This window comes from Mustelus asterias, chromosome 24, assembly GCF_964213995.1.
Source record: "Mustelus asterias chromosome 24, sMusAst1.hap1.1, whole genome shotgun sequence".
Classification (NCBI taxonomy): Eukaryota; Metazoa; Chordata; class Chondrichthyes; order Carcharhiniformes; family Triakidae; genus Mustelus; species Mustelus asterias.
This window is the reverse complement of record NC_135824.1, coordinates 1,063,395-1,086,697: the sequence shown is the minus strand read 5'-3', so window position 1 is coordinate 1,086,697 and position 23,303 is coordinate 1,063,395. Positions and strand designations below refer to the sequence as shown.

General features: G+C 44.5%; 2 protein-coding genes across 7 annotated transcripts in view; one reads left to right on the top strand and one right to left on the bottom strand.

Annotated features, from left to right (window-relative positions):
• Positions 1-21,859, bottom strand: part of gabpb1 (GA binding protein transcription factor subunit beta 1) — an 86,162-nt gene extending 64,303 nt beyond the window's left edge. For all 6 annotated transcript variants that reach the window (XM_078241118.1, XM_078241119.1, XM_078241122.1 and 3 more), the window contains exons 1-4: positions 21,734-21,859; positions 8,152-8,259; positions 5,410-5,577; positions 1,752-1,946 (exon numbers count right to left, since the gene is read on the bottom strand). In XM_078241118.1, the coding sequence (XP_078097244.1) occupies positions 1,752-1,946; positions 5,410-5,577; positions 8,152-8,259 (471 nt within the window). In that variant the 5' untranslated portion in view covers positions 21,734-21,859. The remainder of the gene's footprint in view (positions 1-1,751; positions 1,947-5,409; positions 5,578-8,151; positions 8,260-21,733) is intronic.
• Positions 21,860-21,992: 133 nt separating this feature from the next.
• usp8 (ubiquitin specific peptidase 8) overlaps positions 21,993-23,303 on the top strand; it is a 66,312-nt gene continuing 65,001 nt past the window's right edge. Inside the window, exon 1 of the mRNA XM_078241115.1 lies at positions 21,993-22,153. The gene's annotated coding sequence lies outside the window, so the exon portion shown is untranslated. The remainder of the gene's footprint in view (positions 22,154-23,303) is intronic.

Here is a 23,303-nt window from a genome sequence, read left to right as displayed (position 1 = left end):
TCCCTGGAGCTGTGAGGCAGCTGTGCTCACCACTGTGCTGCCCGGGTTTTGGGTAAGCACATTCCTTTTAGAGTGAAGGGCAAGGCTGGTAGAAGTAGCCTTCTAGTAGCCTAGAGGCAGCTGGGATCAAGTGGATCCCTTGGAGTATAGAGGGTGTTGGAGTAGAGCTAAGAGAGAAATCAGGAGGGCAAAAAGGGTGACATGAGATTGTTTTGGCAGATAAGGCAAAGGAGAATCCAAAGAGCTTCTACAAATACATTAAGGGCAAGAGAGTAACAAGGGAGAGAGTAGGGCCTCTTAAAGGATCAACAAGGTCATCTATGTGCGGATCCACAAGAGATGGGTGAGATCCTAAATGAGTATTTCTCATCAGTATTTACTGTTGAAAGGCATGGATGTCAGGAAATTTGGGGAAATAAATAGTGATGTCTCAAGGAGTGTTCATATTACAGAGGCTGTGATGCTGGAAGTCTTAAAGCGCATCAAGGTAGGCAAATCCCCGGGGCCTGATGAAGTGTATCCCAGGATGTTGTGGGAGGCTAGTGAGGAAATTGCGGGTCCCCTGGCCGAGATATTTGAATCATCGACAACCACAGGTGAGGTGCCTGAATATTGGAGGGGGGCAAATGTTGAGCCTTTGTTTAAGAAGGGCTGCAGGGAAAAGCCTGGGGACTACAAGCCGGTGAGCCTCACATCTGTAGTGGGTAAGTTGTTGGAAGATATTCTGAGACAGGATCTACAGGCATTTAGAGATGCAAGGACTGATTAAGGACTGTCAGCATGGCTTTGTGAGTGGAAAATCATGTCTCACAAATTTGATTTGCATTTTTTGAAGGGGTAACCCGGAATAGATGAGGGCAGTGCATTCGACGTTGTCCACATGGACTTTAGCAAGGCCTTTGACAAGGTACCACATGGTAGGTTGCTGCATAAGGTCAAATCTCATGGGATCCATTTGTATCCAATGGATATAAAATTGGCTTGATGATAGAAGACAAAGGGTGATTGTAGAGAGCTGTTTTTCAAACTGGAGGCCTGTGACCAGCAGTGTGCCTCAGGGATCAATACTGAGCCCACTGTTATTTTGGTAGATCGAACCAGGGCAGGACTTATTCAGGTAATGGTAGGGCATTGGGGAGAGTTATGGAACAAAGATATCTCAGGGTACACGTTCATAGCTCCTTGAAAGTGAAGTCACAGGTGGACGGAGTGGTGAAGAAGGCATTCAGAATGCTTGGTTTCATTGGTCAGAACATTTAATCCAGGAATTGGGACGGCTTGTTCAAGTTGTACAAGACATTAGTAAGGCCACACTTGGAATACCGTGTACAGTTCTGATCACCCCATTATAGAAAGGATATCATTAAACTAGAAAGAGTGCAGAAAAGATTTACTAGGATGCTACCGGGACTTGATGGTTTGAGTTATAAGGAGGCTGGATCGACTGGGACTTTTTCATGGAGCATAGGAGGCTCAGGGGTGACCTTATAGAAGAATGAGGAATCCAGTGATTTCTGAAAGACCACCACCAATGCCTCCATAATTTCCTCAGCTATATCTTTTCAAATCCTCGGCCCAGGTCTCCAGCTGATTTATATCCTGCTGTGTCCTCTAACAATCCTCTTCACTATCTGCTACTCCCCCAATTTTTGTATCATTGGCTACATTTCCAATTATAGAAATGCGATGCTTGCATTCATATAAATAGATAATCTACTTCTTTCATATTGTGTAGTGTTACTTTTAATTACCTGAAGCAGTAAAATCAATTCTTCATCCTCGTTATCCACTGCAATATCGAAGGCTGTCTTACAGAATTTACTTGGTGTGTGAACATCGGCTCCATATTTTATCAAAAGCTCAACCACATCTTGGTGACCGTGCTCGACTGCCCAGTGAAGGGCTGTCATCTTCAGCATATCCTTTGCATTTATATCAGCTCCATTCTGCCAAGGAGAGAATGTAAATCAGAGTTTAGTGGGGAAAACAGACCATCTATTGTCTTTCTGATTGCACATTTATCCAAATGGGATATGGATGATGAAAGTATCCTGTTTCACCAATCCCAGATCCTCTATAAACTAAAAGGAGAGCAAATTCAATGACCCTTGCACTTGCTGCACTTTTACCCACGGACATATGAATTGGGAACAGGAATATGCCACTTGATCCTTCACACATGCTCCACCATTCAATAAGATCATGGTTGATCTGATCTGGCTTTTCTACAAGTGTAAACACATCAAAGCATAATTTCCAACAGGACGTGTACCTGATGTCACAATATGAATCAAAACCAAATTTAATAATCTATTTATCAAGGATTAACTCAATCGCAAAATACTGGGCTATTGAAAGCTGAAATGATTTTAAAATACTAAACTATATTCTGAAAGAACCAAATATGGTAACACAACAAAAATCCTTAAAAAAAAATAATGGTGGGACAAAAGGCTAAGGAATTCTCTTGGATCAACCTTCTCTCTAGGTTACAGAGTAACAAATTTACAGATTTTAAAAAGCCACTGGAAGCTATTAAAGATTAAATCTAGCTTAGCAGCTAAAAGCAATAACAGTAGGGTTACTATATTGGGTGATTTCAACTTTCCCAACACTAACTGGGATATACATAGTGTTAAGGGCTTGGATGGAGTAGATTTCTTGTAATGTGTACAGGAGAACTTTTTAAATCAACATATGGAGGGTCCAACAAGGGAGGGAGCTGTGCTGGACCTGATTCTAGGGAATGAAGCCAGACAGGTGGTTGAGGTGGTGATGGGGGAGCATTTTAGTGATAGCGATCACAACGTAGTACAATTTCAGCTTGATATGGACAAGGAAACAGACAAGCTGCAAAAAAAAAATGTTTTGGATCAGGAGAGAGCAAATTTTAGTACATTAAGACGGGATCTGGCCAAGGTAGACTGAGAACAGCTGTAAATAGGAAAATCTATAGAAGAGCAGTGGGGGGGGCATTCAAAAAGGAAATGGGGGAGGGTGCAAGCCCAGCATATTTCCTCTAGGGTGATAGAGAGGAGTAACAAGCCCAGAGAACCTTGGATGACCAGAGATATTCAGGATACAACGAGAAGGAAAAGAAAGGCTTTTAAAAAGTACAAAGGGAACAAATCAGTGGAGGCATTAGTGAGGTATAGAAAGTGCAGGATGGAACTTAAGAATTACTAATGCAAAGAGGGGACATGAGAAGGCTCTGGCTGGTAACAATAAGGAAAATCCCAAGATATTCTATAAGTACATCAATGGGAAGAGGATAACCAGGGAAAGAGTAGGGTTCATTAGAGGCGAAGGTGGCAATTTGTGGGTGGAGCCAGAGGACACTGGTAGAGTGATGAATGAATACTTCACATCCGTCTTCACCCAAGAGAATGAGGACAATGGTATGGATTTCAGGGAGAGAGATTGTGAAGTTCTTGAGCAAATTGACATAGGGGAGGACAAGGAATTAGCGGTGTAGGCAGCCTTAAAAGTGGATAAATCTCCAGGTCCAAGTGAATTGCGCCCTAGGCTGCTGTGGAGGCAAGGGAGGAGATTGCAGGGGCTCGGACCCAAATTTTCAATTCTTCTCTGGCCATGAGGGAGGTCAGACGACTGGAGAACAGCTAATGTGGACAGGAGGTTTAGGGGGGATGTGAGGAAAAACATTTTTACCCACAGGGTGATGACAGTCTGGAATGCACTGCCTAGGAGGGTGGTAGAGGTGGGTTGCCTCACATCCTTTAAAAAATATCTGGATGAGCACTTGGCACTCAGGGCTATGGGCTAGTGCTGGCAGATGAGATTAGGTGGGAGTTTAGGTGTTTCTAATGTGTCAGTATGGACTTGATGGGCCGAAGGACCTCTTCTGTACGGTATGAAACATAGAAGCATAGAAAAACTACAGATTCTATGAAAATTCCAAATGGAAAACTCCAGATTTAAATTGTGCAGTAACACAAGCACTCGGTCAGAGCTGCTGAAATAGAAACTGATGAAATAAAAGTTCTAGAGATTTTGATGATTCAGCACTTAATATATCCATTCACAGAGCACAACACACAAAGCCAATGGACTGTTACAAGGGCACAAGTCCTGTTCATTTTTTTGTGTTCGCTCAGGGGGTGTGGACGTTCCTGGCTGGGCCAGCATGTATTGCCCATCCCTAACTACCCTCCATTTCAGAGGGCACTTGAGAATCAACCACATGCTGTGGGTCTGGAATCACATGTAGACCAGACCAGGTGAAGGACATGAGTGAACCAGATGTTTTTGATTTGATTTATTGTCACATGTATTAGCATTTCTTGCCTGCTATACAAAGCATACCGTTCATAGAGAAGGAAACGAGAGTGCAGAAATTTGTTACGGTCATAGCTAGGGTGTCGAGAAAGATCAACTCAATGCAAGATGGGTCCATTCAAAAGTCTGATGGCAGCCGGGAAGCTGTTCTTGTATCGGTTGGTATGTGACCTCAGACATTTGTATCTTTTTCCCAACGACCGAAGGTGGAAGAGAGAATGTCCGGGGAGCGTGGGGTCCTTGATTATGCCGGCAGTTTTTCTGAGGCAGTGGGAAGTGTGCTCAGAGTCTATGGGTGGGAGGCTGCGTGATGGATTGGGCTACATTCACGACCCTTTGTAGTTCCTTGTGGTCTTGGGCAGAGCAGGAGCCAGACCAAGCTGTGATACAACCAGAAAGAATGCTTTCTATGATGCATCTGTAAAAGTTGGAGAGAGTCGTAGCGGACATGCCAAATTTCCTTAGTCTTCTGGAGAAAGTAGAGGCGTTGGTGGACTTTCTTAACTATAGTGTCGGCATGGGGGTTGGGGCGGGGCCCGGGACAGGCTGTTGGTGATGTATTTTGTTAATGACAATCGACTCAGGTCAATTTAACTTTTAATTCCAGTTTTTTTTTTAAATTGTCAATGACGCTGGGCAAGATCACACTAGCGTTAGTCCAAATAATATAAAAACTTACATTTATATAACCGTAGGACATCCCAGAGCACTTCACAGTAAATTAATTATCTTTTGATAAATAATTTCTGTTGTAATTAAGGAAAAATAGCAACCAACTTTCACACAGCTTGGTTCCACGATCTGAGCATCTCATTCTTGCTAATGCTTTCAGTGAGGTTGGTCAAAGAGCAAGTGTCAGCCAGGATATTGGGAGAAATTCCCCTGCTCTTCACTAAATAACACCATGAGGTCTTTTACATCTGTCTAAGAGGGAAGATGGTGCCTCCATTTAATGTCTCATCTGAAAGGCTGCACTTTCAATGATGGAACACTCCCTCAGTATTACACCGGGAGCAGCAGCCTGGATATGGGCTGAAGACTCTACAGTGTGGGAATTGAACTTCTGACACTAAGCCAAGGTGGCATAGTTCACCACCACATTTCTAACCTTACCTTTACAAGTACCTCTACAATATTTGTATGGCCCTCTGATGCTGCCATATGCAGAGGCGTTCTATCCACTTTGGTCCTTGCATCCCGACTTACTCCAGCTCGAAGCAACACTTCTGCTGTTGAATAGTGACCATACTGGGCTGCCAGGTGAAGGGGTGATGTTCCCAGCTGTAAGATCAACAAATATTTGATTTGTCACATCTATTAGCATACAGTGAAAAGTATTGTTTCTTGCGCGCTATACAGACAGAGCATACCGTTCACAGAGAAGGAAAGGAGAGAGTGCAGAATGTAGTGTTACAGTCATAGTCAGGGTGTAGAGAAAGATCAACTTAATGCAAGGTAAGTCCATTCAAAAGTCTGACAGCAGCAGGGAAGAAGCTGTTCTTGAGTCAGTTGGTACGTGACCTCAGACTTTTGTATCTTTTTCCTGAAGGAAGATGATGGAAGAGAGAATGTCTGGGGTGCGTGGTGTCCTTAATTATGCTGGCTGCTTTGCCGAGGCAGTGGTAAGTGTAGACAGAGTCAATGGATGGGAGGCTGGTTAATATAAGTTAACTGTAATACATCCCATCAGGAAAATGGCAGTTCCCCATCTATTTTAATTACTGCAATACTTTTGCTGATGGAACAAGACAACCCAATATATTAAATGTTATAAAACCAAAAGCGGCAGAAATTAAATAACAACATCATAAAGTGGTTCTTAATTAATTTCCGAACTCCACCCAATACTCGACCACTTGAACATTTAAAAATGGATGTCCACGCAGTGAAAACTTTGCATCCAATATTCTCAAGTGTAAAACACCAGATGTTGTAACTTCATCCAAATCACCAGATATGAACAATTTGTAAAACTACTAAAATGACATATAATAGCTCATAATTTATGAATGTTAAATACTGCTTCATGTTTGCTCTGAAGATAGGGAGAAAAGAAGGTCACTTGTCTGGAATTTATTCCGACAAATGCGAGGTGATGCATTTTGGTAGATCCAATTCAGGTGGGAGCTATAAAATAAATGGCAGAACCATCAGGAGCGCAGACACACAGAGAGATCTGGGAGTACAGGTCCACAGATCCTTAAAAGTGGCAGCACAGGTGAAAAAGGTGGTGAAGAAAGCATATGGCATTCTTGCCTTCATCGGACGGGGTACCGAGTATAAAAGTTGGCAAATTATGTTAGTTATATAAAACGTTGGTTGGGACACATTTGGAATACTGTGTCCAATTCTGGTCACCACACTACCTGAAGGACTTGAAGGCTTTGGAGACAGTGCAGAAAAGAATGTTGCTTGGTATGGAGGGTATTAGCTATGAGGAGAGATTGAATAAACTGGGATTGGTCTCCTTGGAAAGATGTAGGCTGAGGGGCGACCTGATAGAAGTTTATAAAATATAAATTATAAAATCATGAGAGGTATAGATAGGGTGAACATTTGGAAGCTTTTTCCCAGGGCAGAAATGACAATTACAAGGGGGCACAAGTTCAAGATAAGGAGGGAAAGGTTCAGTCGGGATGTGCGGAGGAAGTTTTTTTACGCAGAGGGTGGTGGGGGCCTGGAATGCACTGCCAAGTGAGGTGGTTGAGGCAGTTACGTTAGCCACATTTAAGACTTATCTTGATAGGCCTACGAACAAACAAGGAGTAGAGGGACATAAGCGGTTGGTCTAGATAGGATACCATGATCAGCACAGGCTTGGAGTACCAAAGGGCCTGTTCCTGCGCTGTACTCTTCTTTGTTCTTTTGTCACAACTCATGCATGTCACTCACCTGTTTCAGTCCTCAGTCATCATGATCTCAGTTGAGTTTAACACTTTAAATACATTGCTGCTTAGTGCTGGATTTAGAATGTGTTTTCTTTTGGAATACTTTTGTATTTTGGTTTCTTCCGAGTCTCATCTGGCAAGTTGCTATTTTTGGAATAAAACTATTTTTGGAGTGACAACCTAAAGTGATGATGAGCTGCTAACTTTTAGCTTACCCCAGGAGTGAATGGCTGTATTACGACCTTGATATTGGTGTATCTGATTGAAAAATGTGTGCTGTTGATACACTGTGACTTGTATAAAGCAATTCTTAATTGTTCAATCTGCTTTGGCATAGTGTTTTAAAAAAGGGAGTACATTCTCCTTATTACCAATCCAGGAACAAAAAAATTATTTTGAGAATATTAACCAGGAATACCCTTCGCTGTTTAAGAATAACTGGGCCTTCACTTAATAAAAAGAGCAAAAGTGTACCATTTAATAACTGTATTTGTTGCTACTCTAAAGATACCTGCGCTTTTAATATCCTTCTTTCAAGTAGCTCCGCGTTCCCCATTGCCCCAAACCTACACCTGGAAATAAGACTGTGTTTTGCAAGTTATGTTTTTACTTTTTATCCTTCAGATATTCAGGTTCCAATAAAGCTTTTTTAAAATTTCTTATTTCTCAAATATATTCTTGGGGTGTGGCTAGGACTGCATTTCTTATCCACTTTTAATTGGGGGCTGCAGGACAACAGAAACAAATTAGTGTGAACTGAAAACATGTGGCTTACCTCGTTAGTTTGTCATTTTATTGAACTCCCAACCTTTACTATTCCAACACTATAGCTATTGTCCTGTATACTCCAAGTTATTTCGCTCTGTCCACACACTATAATGCTTACTTCTGTCTCATTTTAGCCATTTAGCCAATGTGATTACAAAACAGAATAACTATATTCAATAAATAAAAGATTTCTACTTACCCAGTCTGTTGTGAAAGGAGCACCATTGGACATTAAGACACGGACCTCATCATCCTGTCCTGCTCGTGCAGCTTCTAAAAGCTTCTTCCCCAAATCCACTAGAGACATCTAGGCAGAAAACAGACAATGGAATTGCAGCAACACTCACCAGACAATAAAACAGGCATTGCTCTCTCAAGCTAGTCACTATCGCCACATTTCTCCCTGGGAAAACGTTGATCCAGTAAGAAGTCTCACAACACCAGGTTAAAGTCCAACAGGTTTATTTAGTCGCAAAAGCCACTAGCTTTCGGAGCGCTGCTCCTTCGTCAGGTGAGTGGGACTTCTGTTCACAAACAGGGCATATAAAGACACAAACTCAATTTACAAAATAATGATTGGGATGCAAGTCTTTACAGGTAATCAAGTCTTAAAGGTACAGACAATGTACCTTTAAGTCTGTACCTTTAACATAGAAACATAGAAAAACTACAGCACAAACAGGCCCTTCGGCCCACAAGTTGTGCCAAACACATCCCTACCTTCTAGACCTATCTATAACCCTCCATCCTATTACGCTCCATGTACTCATCCAGGAGTCTCTTAAAAGACCCTATTGAGTTTGCCTCCACCACCACTGACGGCAGCCGATTCCACTCACCCACCACCCTCTGAAAAACTTACCCCTAACATCTCCTCTGTACCTACCCCCCAGCACCTTAAACCTGTGTCCTCTCGTAGCAGACATTTCCACCCTGGGAAAAAGCCTCTGAGAGTCCACCCGATCTATGCCTCTCAACATCTTATACACCTCTATTAGGTCTCCTCTCATCCTTCGTCTCTCCGAGGAGAAAAGACCGAGCTCCCTCAGCCTATCCTCATAAGGCATGCCACTCAATCCAGGCAACATCCTTGTAAATCTCCTCTGCACCCTTTCAATCTTTTCCACATCCTTCCTATAGTGAGGCGACCAGAACTGAGCACAGTACTCCAAGTGGGGTCTGACGAGGGTCTTATATAGCTGCATCATTATCCCCGGACTCCTAAACTCAATCCCTCGATTGATAAAGGCCAGCACACCATACGCCTTCTTAACCACCTTCTCCACCTACGGGGCCGATTTAAGAGTCCTATGGACCCGGACCCCAAAGTCCTTCTGATCCTCTACTGTACTAAGAGTTTTTCCCTTTATATTGTATTCCTTCATCCCATTTGACCTACCAAAATGGACCACGACGCATTTATCTGGGTTGAAGGCCATCTGCCACTTGTCCGCCCAGTCTTGCATCCTATCTATGTCCCTCTGTAACTTCTGACATCCCTCCAGACTATCCACAACCCCACCAACCTTCATGTCGTCGGCAAACTTACCAACCCATCCCTCCGCTTCCTCATCCAGGTCATTTATGAAAATGACAAACAGCAAGGGTCCCAGAACAGATCCCTGGGGCACACCACTGGTGACCGACCTCCATTTAGAAAAAGACCCATCTATACCCACTCTCTGCCTCCTTTGGGCAAGCCAGTTCTGGATCCACCGGGCAGCAGCCCCTTGGATCCCATGCCCTCTCACTTTTTCCAGAAGCCTTGCATGGGGGACCTTATCGAACGCCTTGCTAAAATCCATATAAACCACATCTACCGCCTTCCCTTCGTCAATGTGTTTAGTCACATTTTTGAAGAACTCCACCAGGCTCGTAAGGCACGATCTGCCCTTGACAAAGCCATGCTGAGTATTCTTGAGCATACTAAACCTCTCTAAATGCTCATATATCCTGTCCCTCAGGATCTTCTCCATCAGTTTACCAACCACTGAGGTTAGACTCACCGGTTGGTAATTTCCTGGGCTATCCCTATTCCCCTTCTTGAAAATAGGAACCACATCCGCAATTCTCCAATCCTCCGGCACATCTCCCGTCTCCATCGACGACGCAAAGATCATCGCCAGAGGCTCTGCAATCTCCTCCCTCGCCTCCCACAGTAACCTGGGGTACATCCCATCCGGACCCGGCGACTTATCTATCTTGATGCCATTCAAAGATTCCAGCACAACCTCTTTCTTAAAGTCCACATACTCAATCCTTTCAATCCACCGCACGCCCGCAGTACATCCACCCAGGTCCTTCTCCTCTGTGAAAACTGAGGCAAAATACTCATTGAGCACCTCTGCCATTTCTACTGGTTCCGTACAGACTTTCCCGCCTTCACCTTTTATAGGCCCTTTAAGACTTAAGGGCCCTTTATAGGCCCTTTAAGACTTGATTACCTGTAAAGACTCTCATTCCAACCATTATTTTGTAAATTGAGTTTGTGTCTTTATATGCCCTGTTTGTGAACAGAACTCCCACTTACCTGACGAAGGAGCAGAGCTCCAAAAGCTAGTGGCTTTTGCTACCAAATGAACCTGTTGGACTTTAACCTGGTGTTGTGGGACTTCTTACTGTGTTTACCCCAGTCCAACACCGGCATCTCCACATCAAAACGTTGATCTGCAGAGAAACCAGGATGCAAATATTTCATTTTACACACATTTAGTTTAACTCCAATGTGTGGTGTTTGAATTGTGTGTTCAATGTTATTGCCATAACTCTCAATTCAATTCTAATCATGAGGGCATTGATTTTTCACCGTGTTTACAGATCGGGATGATAAGAAATATGCGTAAACTTGAGTGCATCCAAACTCTGCTGCTCATATCCTAACTCCCAAAGGTGATTTTCACTCATCACCCGTGCTTGTAACAATCTACAAGACCACAGACTTGTTCCGACACAGGAGGTGGCCGTTTGGCCCATCGTGTCCGCACCACCTCACTGAATGAGCAACTCACTTCATACTATTCCCTCGCCTTCCACCACATCACCCTGTACGCTCTTCCTTTTCAGTTAACAGTCCAACTCTTTTTTGAATGCTTCAGTTGAACCTGCCTCCACCACACTCAGGTTATGCATTTCAGACCCTGACCACTCACTGCAGAAATATTTATCTTCATATCACTTTTGCTTCTTTTACTAATTATTTTAAATCCTTCTCGTTCACAATCCTTTCTTGAGGCAACCGTTTCTCCGTCTACTCTGTCTAGGCCCCTCGATTTTAAATACCTCCATTAAATGTCCTCTCAAATTACTTTTCTCCAAGGAAAGTAGTCCTAACTTCTCCAATCTATACATATTACTGAAGTTCCTCGCCCTCAAAATCATTTTTGTGAATCTTTTCTACACTCTTCACATCTTTCCTAAAGTGTGGTGCCCAGACTGGATGCAATACTCTAGGCCGAGGGCAAACGAGTGTCTTACACAAATTCAGCTTAATCTCCTTGTTCATGTACTCTACACTCCTATTAATAAAGCCCAGGATAAATGTACTTATGTCATTAACTGCCCTTTAAGCTGTCCCGCCACCTTCAATGATTTATGTTCATGTACACCCAAGTCCCTCTGCTCCTGCGTTCATTCTAGAAACATGGAAAATAGGAGCAGGAGGAGGCCATTCGACCCTTCGAGCCTGCTCCGCCATTCATTACGATCAAAACTGATCATCCACCTCAGTAGCCTAATCCTGCTTTTTCCCCATAACCTTTGATCCCATTCGCCCCTTGCGCTATATCCAGCCGCCTCTTGAAAACATTCAATGTTTTGGCATCAACTACTTCCTGTGGTAATGAATTCCACAGGCTCACCACTCTTTGGGTGAAGAAATGTCTCCTCATCTCCATCCTAAATGGTCTACCCCGAATCCTCAGACTGTGACCCCTGGTTCTGGACTCCCCCACCATCAGGAACATCCTCCCTGCATCTACCTGGTCTAGTCCTGTTAGAACTTTAAAAGTCTCTATGAGATTCCCCCCTCATTCATCTGAACTGCAGCGAAAACAATCCTAACCTAGTCAACCTCTCCTCGTACATCAGTCCCGCCATCCCCGGAATCAGCCTGGTAAACCTTCGCTGCATTTCGAGAGCAAGAACATCCTCCCTCAAAAAAGAGACCAAAACTGCACACAATACTCTACGTGTGGCCTCACCAAGGCCCTGTATAATTGCAACAACACATCCTTCCTCCTTTACTCGAAACCTCTTGCAATGAAGGCCAACACGCCATTTGCCTTCTTTACCGCCTGCTGCACCTGCATGCTTACCTTCAGTGACTGGTGCACAAGGACACCCAGGTCCCGCTGCACACTCCCCTCTCCCAATTTACAGCCATTCAGGTAGTAATCTGCCTTCTTGTTTTTGCTTCCAAAGTGAATAACCTCACATTTATCCAAATTATACTGCATCTGCCATTGATTTGCCCACTCACCCAACCCGTCCAGATCATTCTGAAGGATCTCTGAATCCTCGTCACAGTTCACCCTCCCAACCAACTTGGTATCATCTGCAAACTCTGAGATGTTACATTTTGTTCCCTCATTCAAATCATTAATATATATTGTGAATAGCTGGGGTCCCAGCACTGATCCCTGTGGCACCCCACTTGTTACTGCCTGCAATTTGAAAAGCACTCATTAATTCCTACTCTTTGTTTCCTCTCTGCCAACCAGTTTTCTATCCATCTCAATACACTTCCCCCAATCCCATGCGCTTTAGTCTTGCACAATAATCTCTTGTGTAGGACTTTGTCAAAAGCTTTCTGAAAGTCCAAATATATCACATCAACTGGCTCCCCCTTGTCAACTCTACTAGTTACATCTTCAAAGAATTCCAACAGATTTGTCAAGCATGATTTCCCCTTCAGAAATCCATGATGACTCTGTCTGATCCTGCCACTGCTTTCTAAATGCTCCGCTATAAAGTCCTTGATAATGGATTCAAGAATTTTCCCCACTACCGATGTTAAGCTTACTGGTCTATAATTCCCCGTTTTCTCTCTACCACCCTTTTTGAATATTGGAGTGACATTAGCTACCCTCCAATCTGCAGGGACTGTTCCAGAGTTTATAGAATCCTGGATGACCACCAATGCACCCACTATTTCTAGAGCCACTTCCTTAAGTACTCTGGGATGTAGATTATCAGGCCCAATTTTATATTGTCTCCCCACATTGTTCCTGCCAAATGAATCACTTCACATTTCTCTTCTTTGGACTTCATCTGCCACCTGTCTGCCCACTCCATCAACTTGTCTATGATCCTTTGAAGTTCAAGTTAAAGTTAATTTATTAGTCACAAGTAGATTTACATGAACACTGCAACGAAGTTACTGTGAAAATCCCCTAGTCGCCACACTCCAGTGCCTGTTTGAGTACACAGAGGATTTAGCATGGCCAATTCACTTAACCAACATGACTTTTGGACTGTGGAAGGAAACCGGAGCACCCGGAGGAAACCCATGCAGAAACGGGGAGAACGTGCAGACTCCGCACAGACAGTGACCCAAGCCAGGAATCGAACCCGGGTCCCTGACACTGTGAGGTATCAGTGCTAACCACTGTGCCGCACACTATCCTCCTCAGTTCACAATGCTTCCAAGTTCTGTATCATCCACAAATTGTGAAATTGCACTCTACACACCAAGGTCTAGGATATATATCAGCAAAAGGGCTCCAACTAACCCGGGAATTTCCACTACAAAACTTCCTTCGGCATCCCTTAACCACTACTCTGTTTACTGTCACTCAACCAATTCTGTTGTAGACATGTTACTCCTGTCCCTTTTATTCCATGAACTATAACTTTGTTCACAAGTCTGTAATGAATGCCTTTGGAAGTCCATGTACACCACATCAACCCTCTCTGTTATCCTTTCAAAAAAACTCCAGCAAGTTAGTTAAAAATGATTTTCCTTTAAGAAATTCACACTGCCTTTCCTTAATTAACCCACATTTGAACATATGACTGATAACTTGTTTCAGAATATTATTTCTGGAAGGTTTCCCACTATCAGCTAAGCTGATTGGCCCGAGTTGCTGGGTTTCCCTTTATACCCTTTCCTGAACAAAGTTTGTAAATCTCCAGCCCACTGGGACCAGCTCAGTCCAAGTCTAAAGAATTATTGTCTACCTCTGCAATTTCACTCACTTGACTCAGTATCTGGTCCCAGTGCCTTAACAATTTTAGTACCAATAAACTAATACATCCTTTTCAATTTTAAACCCATCTAGTGTCTGAGTTACCTCCTTTTTACTGTGGCCTGGGCAGCATCATCTTTCTTTGTACAGACCGATGCAAATTATTCATTTAGTACTTCAGCCATGCCTTCTGCCTTCGTGTATATATTGCCTTTTTGGTCCCTAATTGGCCCTACTCCTCCTTTTGCCACCTTTAGTGTACCTACACCGGATGTACCTACACCAAGTGCACCCACAGTACATGGACTACAGTAGTTCCAGAAGGCAAATAAGAATAGGCAGCAAATGTTGGCCTTCATTGTATGAAATGGCATGTTGGCCTTCATTGCGAGAGGTTTCGAGTACAGGAGCAGGAATGTGTTGTTGCAATTTTACAGGGCCTTGGTGAGGCTACACAGAGTATTGTGTGCAGTTTTGGTCTCCTTTTCTGAGGAAGGATGTTCTTGCTCTCGAGGGAGTGCAGCGAAGGTTTAACAGGCTGATTCCAGGGATGGCAGGACTGATGTATGAGGAGAGATTGACTAGGTTAGGATGGTTTTCGCTGGAGTTCAGACAAATAAGGGGGGATCTCATACAGACTTATAAAATTCTAAAAGGACTAGACAGGGAGGATGTTCCCAATGGTGAAGGAGTCCAGAACCAGGGGTCACAGTCTGAGGATTCGAAGTAGACCATTTAGGATGGAGATGAGACGACATTTCTTCACCCAAAGAGTGGTGAGCCTGTGGAATTCTTTACCACAGGAAGTAGTTGATGCCAAAACACTGAATGTATTCAAGAGGCGGCTGGATATAGCACTTGGGGCGAATGGGATCAAAGGTTATGGGGAGAAAGCAGGATTAGGCTATTGAGTTGGACGATCAGCCATAATCATAATGAATGGGCGGAGCAGGCCTGAAGGGCCAAGTGGCCTCTTCCTGCTCCTATCTTCCATACTTCTGTGTTTCTTGCCAGCGACACCCACATCCCATGAAAGAAAAAAAGATACTTTCTAAATATCCAGAATTGTACAATTTATGGAAGAGTATTTCCTTAATGTTTGTATTTTATGAAATATGTTCAATATTTCGTAATGAAACCCAACTTGCCTTAATCTTGACTGCAATGGTCAGGAATTTCATGTCCCGCCAAACCTCAGACCTCACACACATGCACAGGCTGAGTGGATCAGCTCAGTGTGCGTGTCAGGGAGAAGAGCATGAAAAACACCATAAGATGACCAGGTGCGGAGCACCATAGCCAGTAAGTGTCCCAGACAGGTATAAGGGAGGGGACCAGACGACTGCCAAAGAGGGGAGGGGGGACAAGGAGAGGTCCCAATTAAGTGGGCAGAAACAGGTCCCAGTTGAGTGAAAAGAGAGAAGCAGAGTAACAGGTTCAAAGTTAGAGAAGGGACTGCGTAAAGCAGGTCACTGGGCAAAGGTATCCCTTTGGAGTGTAGGGCTCTGCTTGGCAGGGCCACAGATCTGAAGTTGAGCCGTTCCCCTGGATTCCCCAGGACACTCATAACAACTTACAAACACAATTTCAGCTTTACGACTGCACCAAACAGAACACTACTGCTCCAAAGGGGTACCTATGCCCCAGCAGTCCACAGAATGGAGTTACCAACTTTAAGCTGCCTCCTTGGATCTTCAGGGCTCCTCCAAGGTCTCTTCAATTGCCAAATTCTGAAGGCATAAATGACAGCCCCCACCTCGCAGGGTTTCATTTTGTCTTCCAAGATTCCATTCCCCTGGATTCCCAAATATACACCCAAACACCAAATCAAAAAGAGTCCATTATTTATATAGGATTCCACAGACTTTTTCCTCCAATCAGGACAGAAATCTAACTCACTCACTCACTTACCCCAGCTCCCTCACCCACCAGCTTGAGAAAGTAGCAACACAATGGTTTGGTGAAGTGGGTTCTGTTTTGGTGTCGGTAGATGCAGTGAGATAGTGCTCGGATGATGATTCCTAGATTAATCATGAACTCACTGAAGGGTGGAGCAAGCTCCTTGGGTCTTTCGCCTTAAATTTCTGAGTTCAGTGAAGCAGCAGAATCTTAAACATACGAAATAAGAGCAGTAGGCCATTCAGCCCTGGAGCCTACTTCTGTTCCTATCTTACGGTCCTAGTACTGGTAAACGTTTGTACAAGCATCCAGATTCTCTTTGCAGATTTAAACAGAGAACAGAATCTGAGAAGGCAAGATGGAAACCCTGCGAGTTGGGCCATAATTGAAGCCGACCGTGTTGGAGCGACGTTTGCAGAGAATTCTAAGGCAACATCTTTGAAACTGAAGATCGGAATCTCTCACGTGATGGAGCTTCAATGAGATTGTGACTCACTATTACTGATGTCTGGGTGGATTGTTGAGAAACTTATGGGAGTCCACTTTAGTCACATTTGGCATTTAGAGTCATAGAGCAATACAGCACGGGAACAGCCTTTCAGCCTAAGCGGTCCAAGCTGACCATGGAGCCCTCCCTGCTAGTCCCAAATGACCATGTTTGACCCATATCCCTCTAATCTTTTCCCATCCATGTACTTATCCAAATGCTTTTTAAATGTTGCTATTGAACCCGCCTCAACCACTTTCCCTGGCAGCTCATTCCATATACACATCACCTTCTGCGTGAAAAAGTTGCCCCTCAGATCCTTTTTAAATCTTTCCCATCTCACCTTAAACTTATGCCCTCCAGTTTTCAATTCCCCTACCTTGGGAAAAAGACTGTGCGTTCATCCTATCGATGCCCCTCATTATTTTATACACCTCAATAAGGTCACATTCTCATTCTTCTACGTTCCAAGGAATGAAGTCCTAGCCTGACCAACCGCTCCCTATAACTCAGGCCCACGAGTCCTGGCAACATCCTCGTAAATCTTCTCTGCACTCTTTCCAGTTTATCAATGTCTTTCCTATAACAGGGTGACCAAAACTGTACACAATACTCCAAGTGCGGCCTCACCAATAACTTATACAACTGTAACATAATGTCCAAACTCCTGTACTCAATGCCCTGACTGAAGGCCAGCGTGCCAAACGCCTCTTTAACTACTGCCTACCTGTGACGCCACTTTCAATGCACTATGCACTTGTACTCCTAGGTTCCTCAACACTCGTCAGGGCCCTACCATTCACTGTACAAGTCCTACCCTTGACTTTCCAAAATGCTATACCTCACACTTATCTGTACTGAAATCAATTTGCCAATCCTTGCCAACTTCTCCAAGTGATCAGGATCCCCCTGTAATTTTTGATAACCTTCTTCGCTATTGATACCTCCTAATTTAGTATCATCTGCAAACTTATTAACCATGTCTTGTACATTCACATCCAAATCATTTATATAAATAACGAATAATAATGGTCCCAACACTGACCCGAGGCACACCGCTAGTCACAGGCCTCCAATCCGAGAAACAACCAATAACCATCACTCCCTGCTTCCTACCATCAAGCCAATTTTGAATCCAATTAGCTAGCTCTCACTGTATCCCATGCGACCTAACCTTCGAGACTAGCCTGCCATATGGGCCTTGTCAAAGGCGTTGCTAAAGCCCATACAGACATCATCTACTGCCCTACCCTCATCCATCCTCTTGGTTACCTCTTCAAAAAACTCTAAAAGATTCATCAGACATGACTTCCCATGCACAAAGCCGTGTTGATTATCCCTAATCAGACCTTGACTATTTGTCGCAGTGTTTGACCACACTGTGCATGTCAATTCATATGTTCCTTGTTCACTTAACATTCAGGGTAAATATACAATAGATATTGTAAACTGTTTTATCTTTCCGACTTTGTATAGTAAAGTTTATTTTTTTTGTTCAAAACCTGTGGAATATTGTGGTTTTATTCCCTTAGCAAGTGTCTTGAACCTCAAACCTTGTCTACTTTAAACAAATGATGGATTTCAACCCAGATAAATGCGTAGTAGTCCATTTTGGCAGGTCAAATGGGATGAAGGAGTACAATATTAAGGGAAAGACTCTTAGTACTGTAGAGGATCAGAAGGACCTTGGGGTCCGGGTCCATAGGACTCTAAAATCGGCCCCGCAGGTGGAGGAGATGGTTAAGAAGGCGTATGGTGTGCTGGCCTTTATCAATCGAGGGATTGAGTTTAGGAGTCCGGGGATAATGATGCAGCTATATAAGACCCTCGTCAGACCCCACTTGGAGTACTGTGCTCAGTTCTGGTCGCCTCATTACAGGAAGGATGTGGAAAAGATTGAAAGGGTGCAGAGGAGATTTACAAGGATGTTGCCTGGATTGAGTGGCATGCCTTATGAGGATAGGCTGAGGGAGCTCGGTCTTTTCTCCTTGGAGAGACGTAGGATGAGAGGAGACCTAATAGAGGTACATAAGATGTTGAGAGGCATAGATCGGGTGGACTCTCTGAGGCTTTTTCCCAGGGTGGAAATGGCTGCTACGAGAGGACACAGGTTTAAGGTGCTGGGGGGTAGGTACTGGGGAAATGTTAGGGGGAAGTTTTTCACACAGAGGGTGGTGGGTGAGTGGAATCGGCTGCTGTCAGTGGTGGTGGAGGCAAACTCAATAAGGTCTTTTAAGAGACTCCTGGATGAGTACATGGGACTTAATAGGATGGAGGGTTATAGGTAGGCCTAAAAGGTAGGGATATTTTCGGCACAACTTGTGGGGCCGAAGGGCCTGTTTTGTGCTGTAGTTTTTCTATGTTTCTAAAACATTATTGATCCCTAACCAGATTTCCCAAGAATTCAGGGGCCTGGCCAAGAATCATAACAATTGTAAAAAACACATCCCATTCAACAAAATACTGTACTGAAAAGGCAGGCATTGAATTGGGATGTAATAATTTGTTCCCCAAAGTAAGGAACATTTTTTGAGGGGTGGGGGTAGTCATAGTCAGTGGCCGTGAGACAATGCATCCTTTTTACTACACTGGAGGCCAGAACCAGCAGAATTTGGCTCAGATACTGCAAAATACATCAGTGTTTCATCCGCAAAGATGTGACTACAGAAACGCAAATTCAATCTCTGATAATTCTGAAAATTTACACCGAGAGTACACTGCAAAGACTGGTACAGGCAATATGGATACAGCCACCGTTCTCTGAGCTGGGTGAAATCCAAGCAGGCAAGTCTGTTCCAAGGACAAACGAACTATCAATTACAAACACTTTAAACTTGAGAAGCAGTACATACATTGTGATTCTTAAATTTCAATTCCAAATTGCTAGAACAGAGAACAGTACAGCACAGGAACAGGCCCTTCGGCCCACGACGTTGTGCCGAACAGGACGCCAAATTAAACTAATCCCTTCTGCCTGCCCTTGGTCCATATCCCTCTAATCCTTAGATATTCATGTGCTTATCTAAAATACCCTTACCTTAAACTCCTTTATTGTATTTGCCTCCACCACCGCCACCACCCCTGGCAGATGTCTAAGCACAGTAAGAAGTCTCACAACACCAGGTTAAAGTCCAACAGGTTTATTTGTTGGAAAAGCCACTAGCTTTCGGAGCGCTGCTCCTTCGTCAGGTGAGTGGGAGTTCTGTTCACAAACAGGGCATATAAAGGCACAAACTCAATTTACAAAATAATGGTTGGAATGCGAGTCTTTACAGGTAATCAAGTCTCAAAGGTACAGACAATGTGAGTGCAGAGGGGGTTAAGCACAGGTTAAAGAGATGTGTATTGTCTCCAGACAGGACAGTTCGTGAGATTTTGCAAGCCCAGGCAAGTCGTGAGCATCATGAGGGTTACAGATAATGTGACGTCATGAGGGTTACAGATAGATAGGATGTCCTCATGTGCGCGGAACCCGGCCATCAGTCTCCGCTCAGCGATTCCGTGCCATCGTGTGTCGTGAAGACTGTCCTGGAGAACACCCATCCGAGAACGCCCATCTTGGGTTCATGTCACACGATCACTAACCCTCACGATGCTCACGACTTGCCTGGGCTTGCAAAATCTCACTAACTGTCCTGTCTGGAGACAATACACATCTCTTTAACCTGTGCTTAACACTCTCTCCACTCACATTGTCTGTATCTTTTAAGACTTGATTACCTGTCAAGACTCGCATTCCAACCATTATTTTGTAAATTGATTTTGTGTCTTTATGTGCCCTGTTTGTGAATGGAACTCCCACTCACCTGACGATGGAGCAGCGCTCCAAAAGCTATTGGCTTTTACCACCAAATAAACTTGGACTTTAACCTGTTGTGAGACTTCTTACTGTGTTTACCCCAGTCCAATGCCGGCATCTCCACAAGATGTCTAAGCTACAGTGACAGCAGCCACAATTCTGCTTTCAAAGAAGTTCAAAACATCAGGCACTCAAACCAATCTGTTCACTATTTTTGTCTGAAACCAGTTTTCCCCCTTAGAAAGTAGTGTATTTTTGGAAATAATTCAACAAATTCAGATGAAGGCCATTAAAATAACCAGGAAACGTATCAAAAAAAGTAACTCAAGTTTGACCGATTGTTAGGATAAGCTGTTATTTCTGCAGGGTCTTCACTTGCTGCAGCTAATATCGAAGCTAGTATTCCAATTGCAACTTTGACAGGGTGCGATAACGTAGGTGTTGTTTGGTTATGAGAGTCTTGATTTATTGTCACGTGTATTAGTATAGTGAAAAGTATTGTTTCTTGCACACTAAAAAAAGTTTAAAATTTTACTGTTAAGTATGTTTAGTCAGCAATAAGATTAAATACACATCTCTACACAAGAAAGACACCTCGAGTTACTCTTCCGTAAAGATATTCAGCAATTCTTACAGGACCATATGCATGCTATAACTCTAATAGTTGAGGCTTTCCAGAGAAAGAGTGGATAGATGTAAATTTCAGGTTTGACTCGAAGGCAGAGTTGCTGCAACTGTTCTCAGCATCCCAGGAGCGGGATGGGGTGGAGAGGAATTATTAGAAAAGTCAACCAGAGTCTCAACAGGGATTGCTGCTGAAAAGGGAATGTTTAATCCCAGGATGAGGGCTGCATGGCCTGAACTGGCTCAATATTTAAATCCACACCGAATCTGTACAAACATTACCCACAACAGGAATGGTCACCATCTCCCTGCATTTACTGTCAGTATTAAATCACACTCTACTCAACCATTTTAATTACTCAAGCTGGGGCTTGTATTTCTGACCCCCTGGGGAGCCCAGCCTGGGCTCTTTCTGTGCCCTTCCCCCGATCCCCTCCACCCCAGCCCCGGGGCGGATTGTGAGGCAGGGGCTTGGCCGAGTGCCGCTCTCCCGGGAGGCCGGAAACCCGGAGCCGAGGCTCCGCCGCCCAGGCCCGAGCCCCAGGACCGGCTGGCCGCTCACAGGAAGCGGGCGGGCGGGCGGCCCGGGGCCTTTCCGGGGGAAGTCCGCTCCCCGGCGCCGAGAGAAAGATCAACTTCCACATCCGGTAGGCCATCGCCTCAGCGTGACCTGGAAAAGCTTCACCGCCCGCCGGCACCGGGAGAGAGAGCGCGGCGCCAGGCCCGCACCGAGCTCCAGCCCCCGACACCCGCTCCCTCCCTCCCTCAGCCCGGGGCCCACACCTACCTCGACAGTGGGTGAAGCGCTGCAGCTGGCTCGGACCGGGCCTGCTGAGGGGCTGTCGCTTGGGCCGGACCTGCTGAGGGGGTGCCGCTCGGGCCGGTCCTGCTGAGGGGGTGCCGCTCGGGCCGGGCCTGCTGAGGGGGTGCCGCTCGGGCCGGTCCTGCTGAGGGGGTGTCGCTCGGGCCGGGCCTGCTGAGGGGGTGCCGCTCGGGCCGGTCCTGCTGAGGGGGTGCCGCTCGGTCGCTCAGGCCCCGCGCTGGGAGCGAGCGTAAAGCGGACCGCGGAGGGTGAGTGTGGGCACACGTGACCTGGACCGCGCGCTCCAGCTGCCCGCCGCCATCTTGCTGAAGGAGCCAACAACAACTTGCATTTGTACAGCGCACTTGGGCCGTTCGGCCAGGAGACGAAGAAACGTGCTCAGAGGTGGGTTTTAACATAAATAACCCCTCCAGCTTGTTCCACCGTACATTAAGAGTAATCTCCATTTTACAGTAAGAGGCACTCACCTGATGAAGGGGCAGCGCTCCGAAAGCTCGTGCTACCAAGTAAACCTGTTGGTCTTTAACCTGGTGTTGTGAGACAAATCCACATCACTAAGAGTATAGCTAATCTGATTTGCCCTATCCTCCACAGCTCAGGGACAGAGAATTCCAGATTCACCACCCTCCCAGAGAAGAAACTTCTCATCTCTCTCTCCTTTAAAATAATATTTTTATTTTCTGTTATTCCTACCAAAAGTGGGTAACTTTACATTTTCCCCACATTTGTCAATTTTTTGCCCGGCCATTTAAACTATGTGCATCACTTTGCACATTTTTTGCGTCCTCACAACTTACTTCCAAGGGATTGGAGTTCAAGAATAAAAAGACTGGCTATCGTTGTACAGGGTTTTGGTGAGACTGCATCTGAAATACTGTGTTCAGTTTTAGTCTTCACATTGAAGAAAGGATGTAAAAGCAAATTACTGCAGGTAATGGAATCTGAAACAATGGAAAATGCTGGAAAATTTCAGCAGGTCTGACAGCATCCATGGAAAAAGAATAGAGGCAACATTTTGAGTCTTGCGTTGGAAACAGTATAACAAAGGTTCACTTAAATTGGTCCCTAGGATGATGGGATTGTCCCATGATGAGAGGCTGAGTAAACTGGGCATATATTCTCTGGAGTTTAGAAGAATGAGAGGCAATCTCATTGAAATGCACAAAATTCTAAAGGGGTTTGATAGGGAGAATGGTAAGAGATTGTTTCCAATGATCGGGGAATCTAAAGCACGGGTATGGTCTTAGGATAAGGGGCAATCATTTAGGACTGGAATAAGGAGAGATTTCTTCACTCAGAAAGATTGTGAATCTTTAGAATTCTCTACCCAAGAGGGTTGTTGATGCTCCACCATTGAATATATTTAAGGCAGGGGTCGAGGGAGTTTTGGTCTCAGAATTACAGGATATGGGGACTGGGTGGGAAATGGAGTTGATACCTGAGATCGGCCATGATTGTGTTGAATGGCAGAGCAGGCTCCTATTTCTTATGTTTTTTTCTACCCTTGTGTCATTAAAACTTTGGCGACCACACA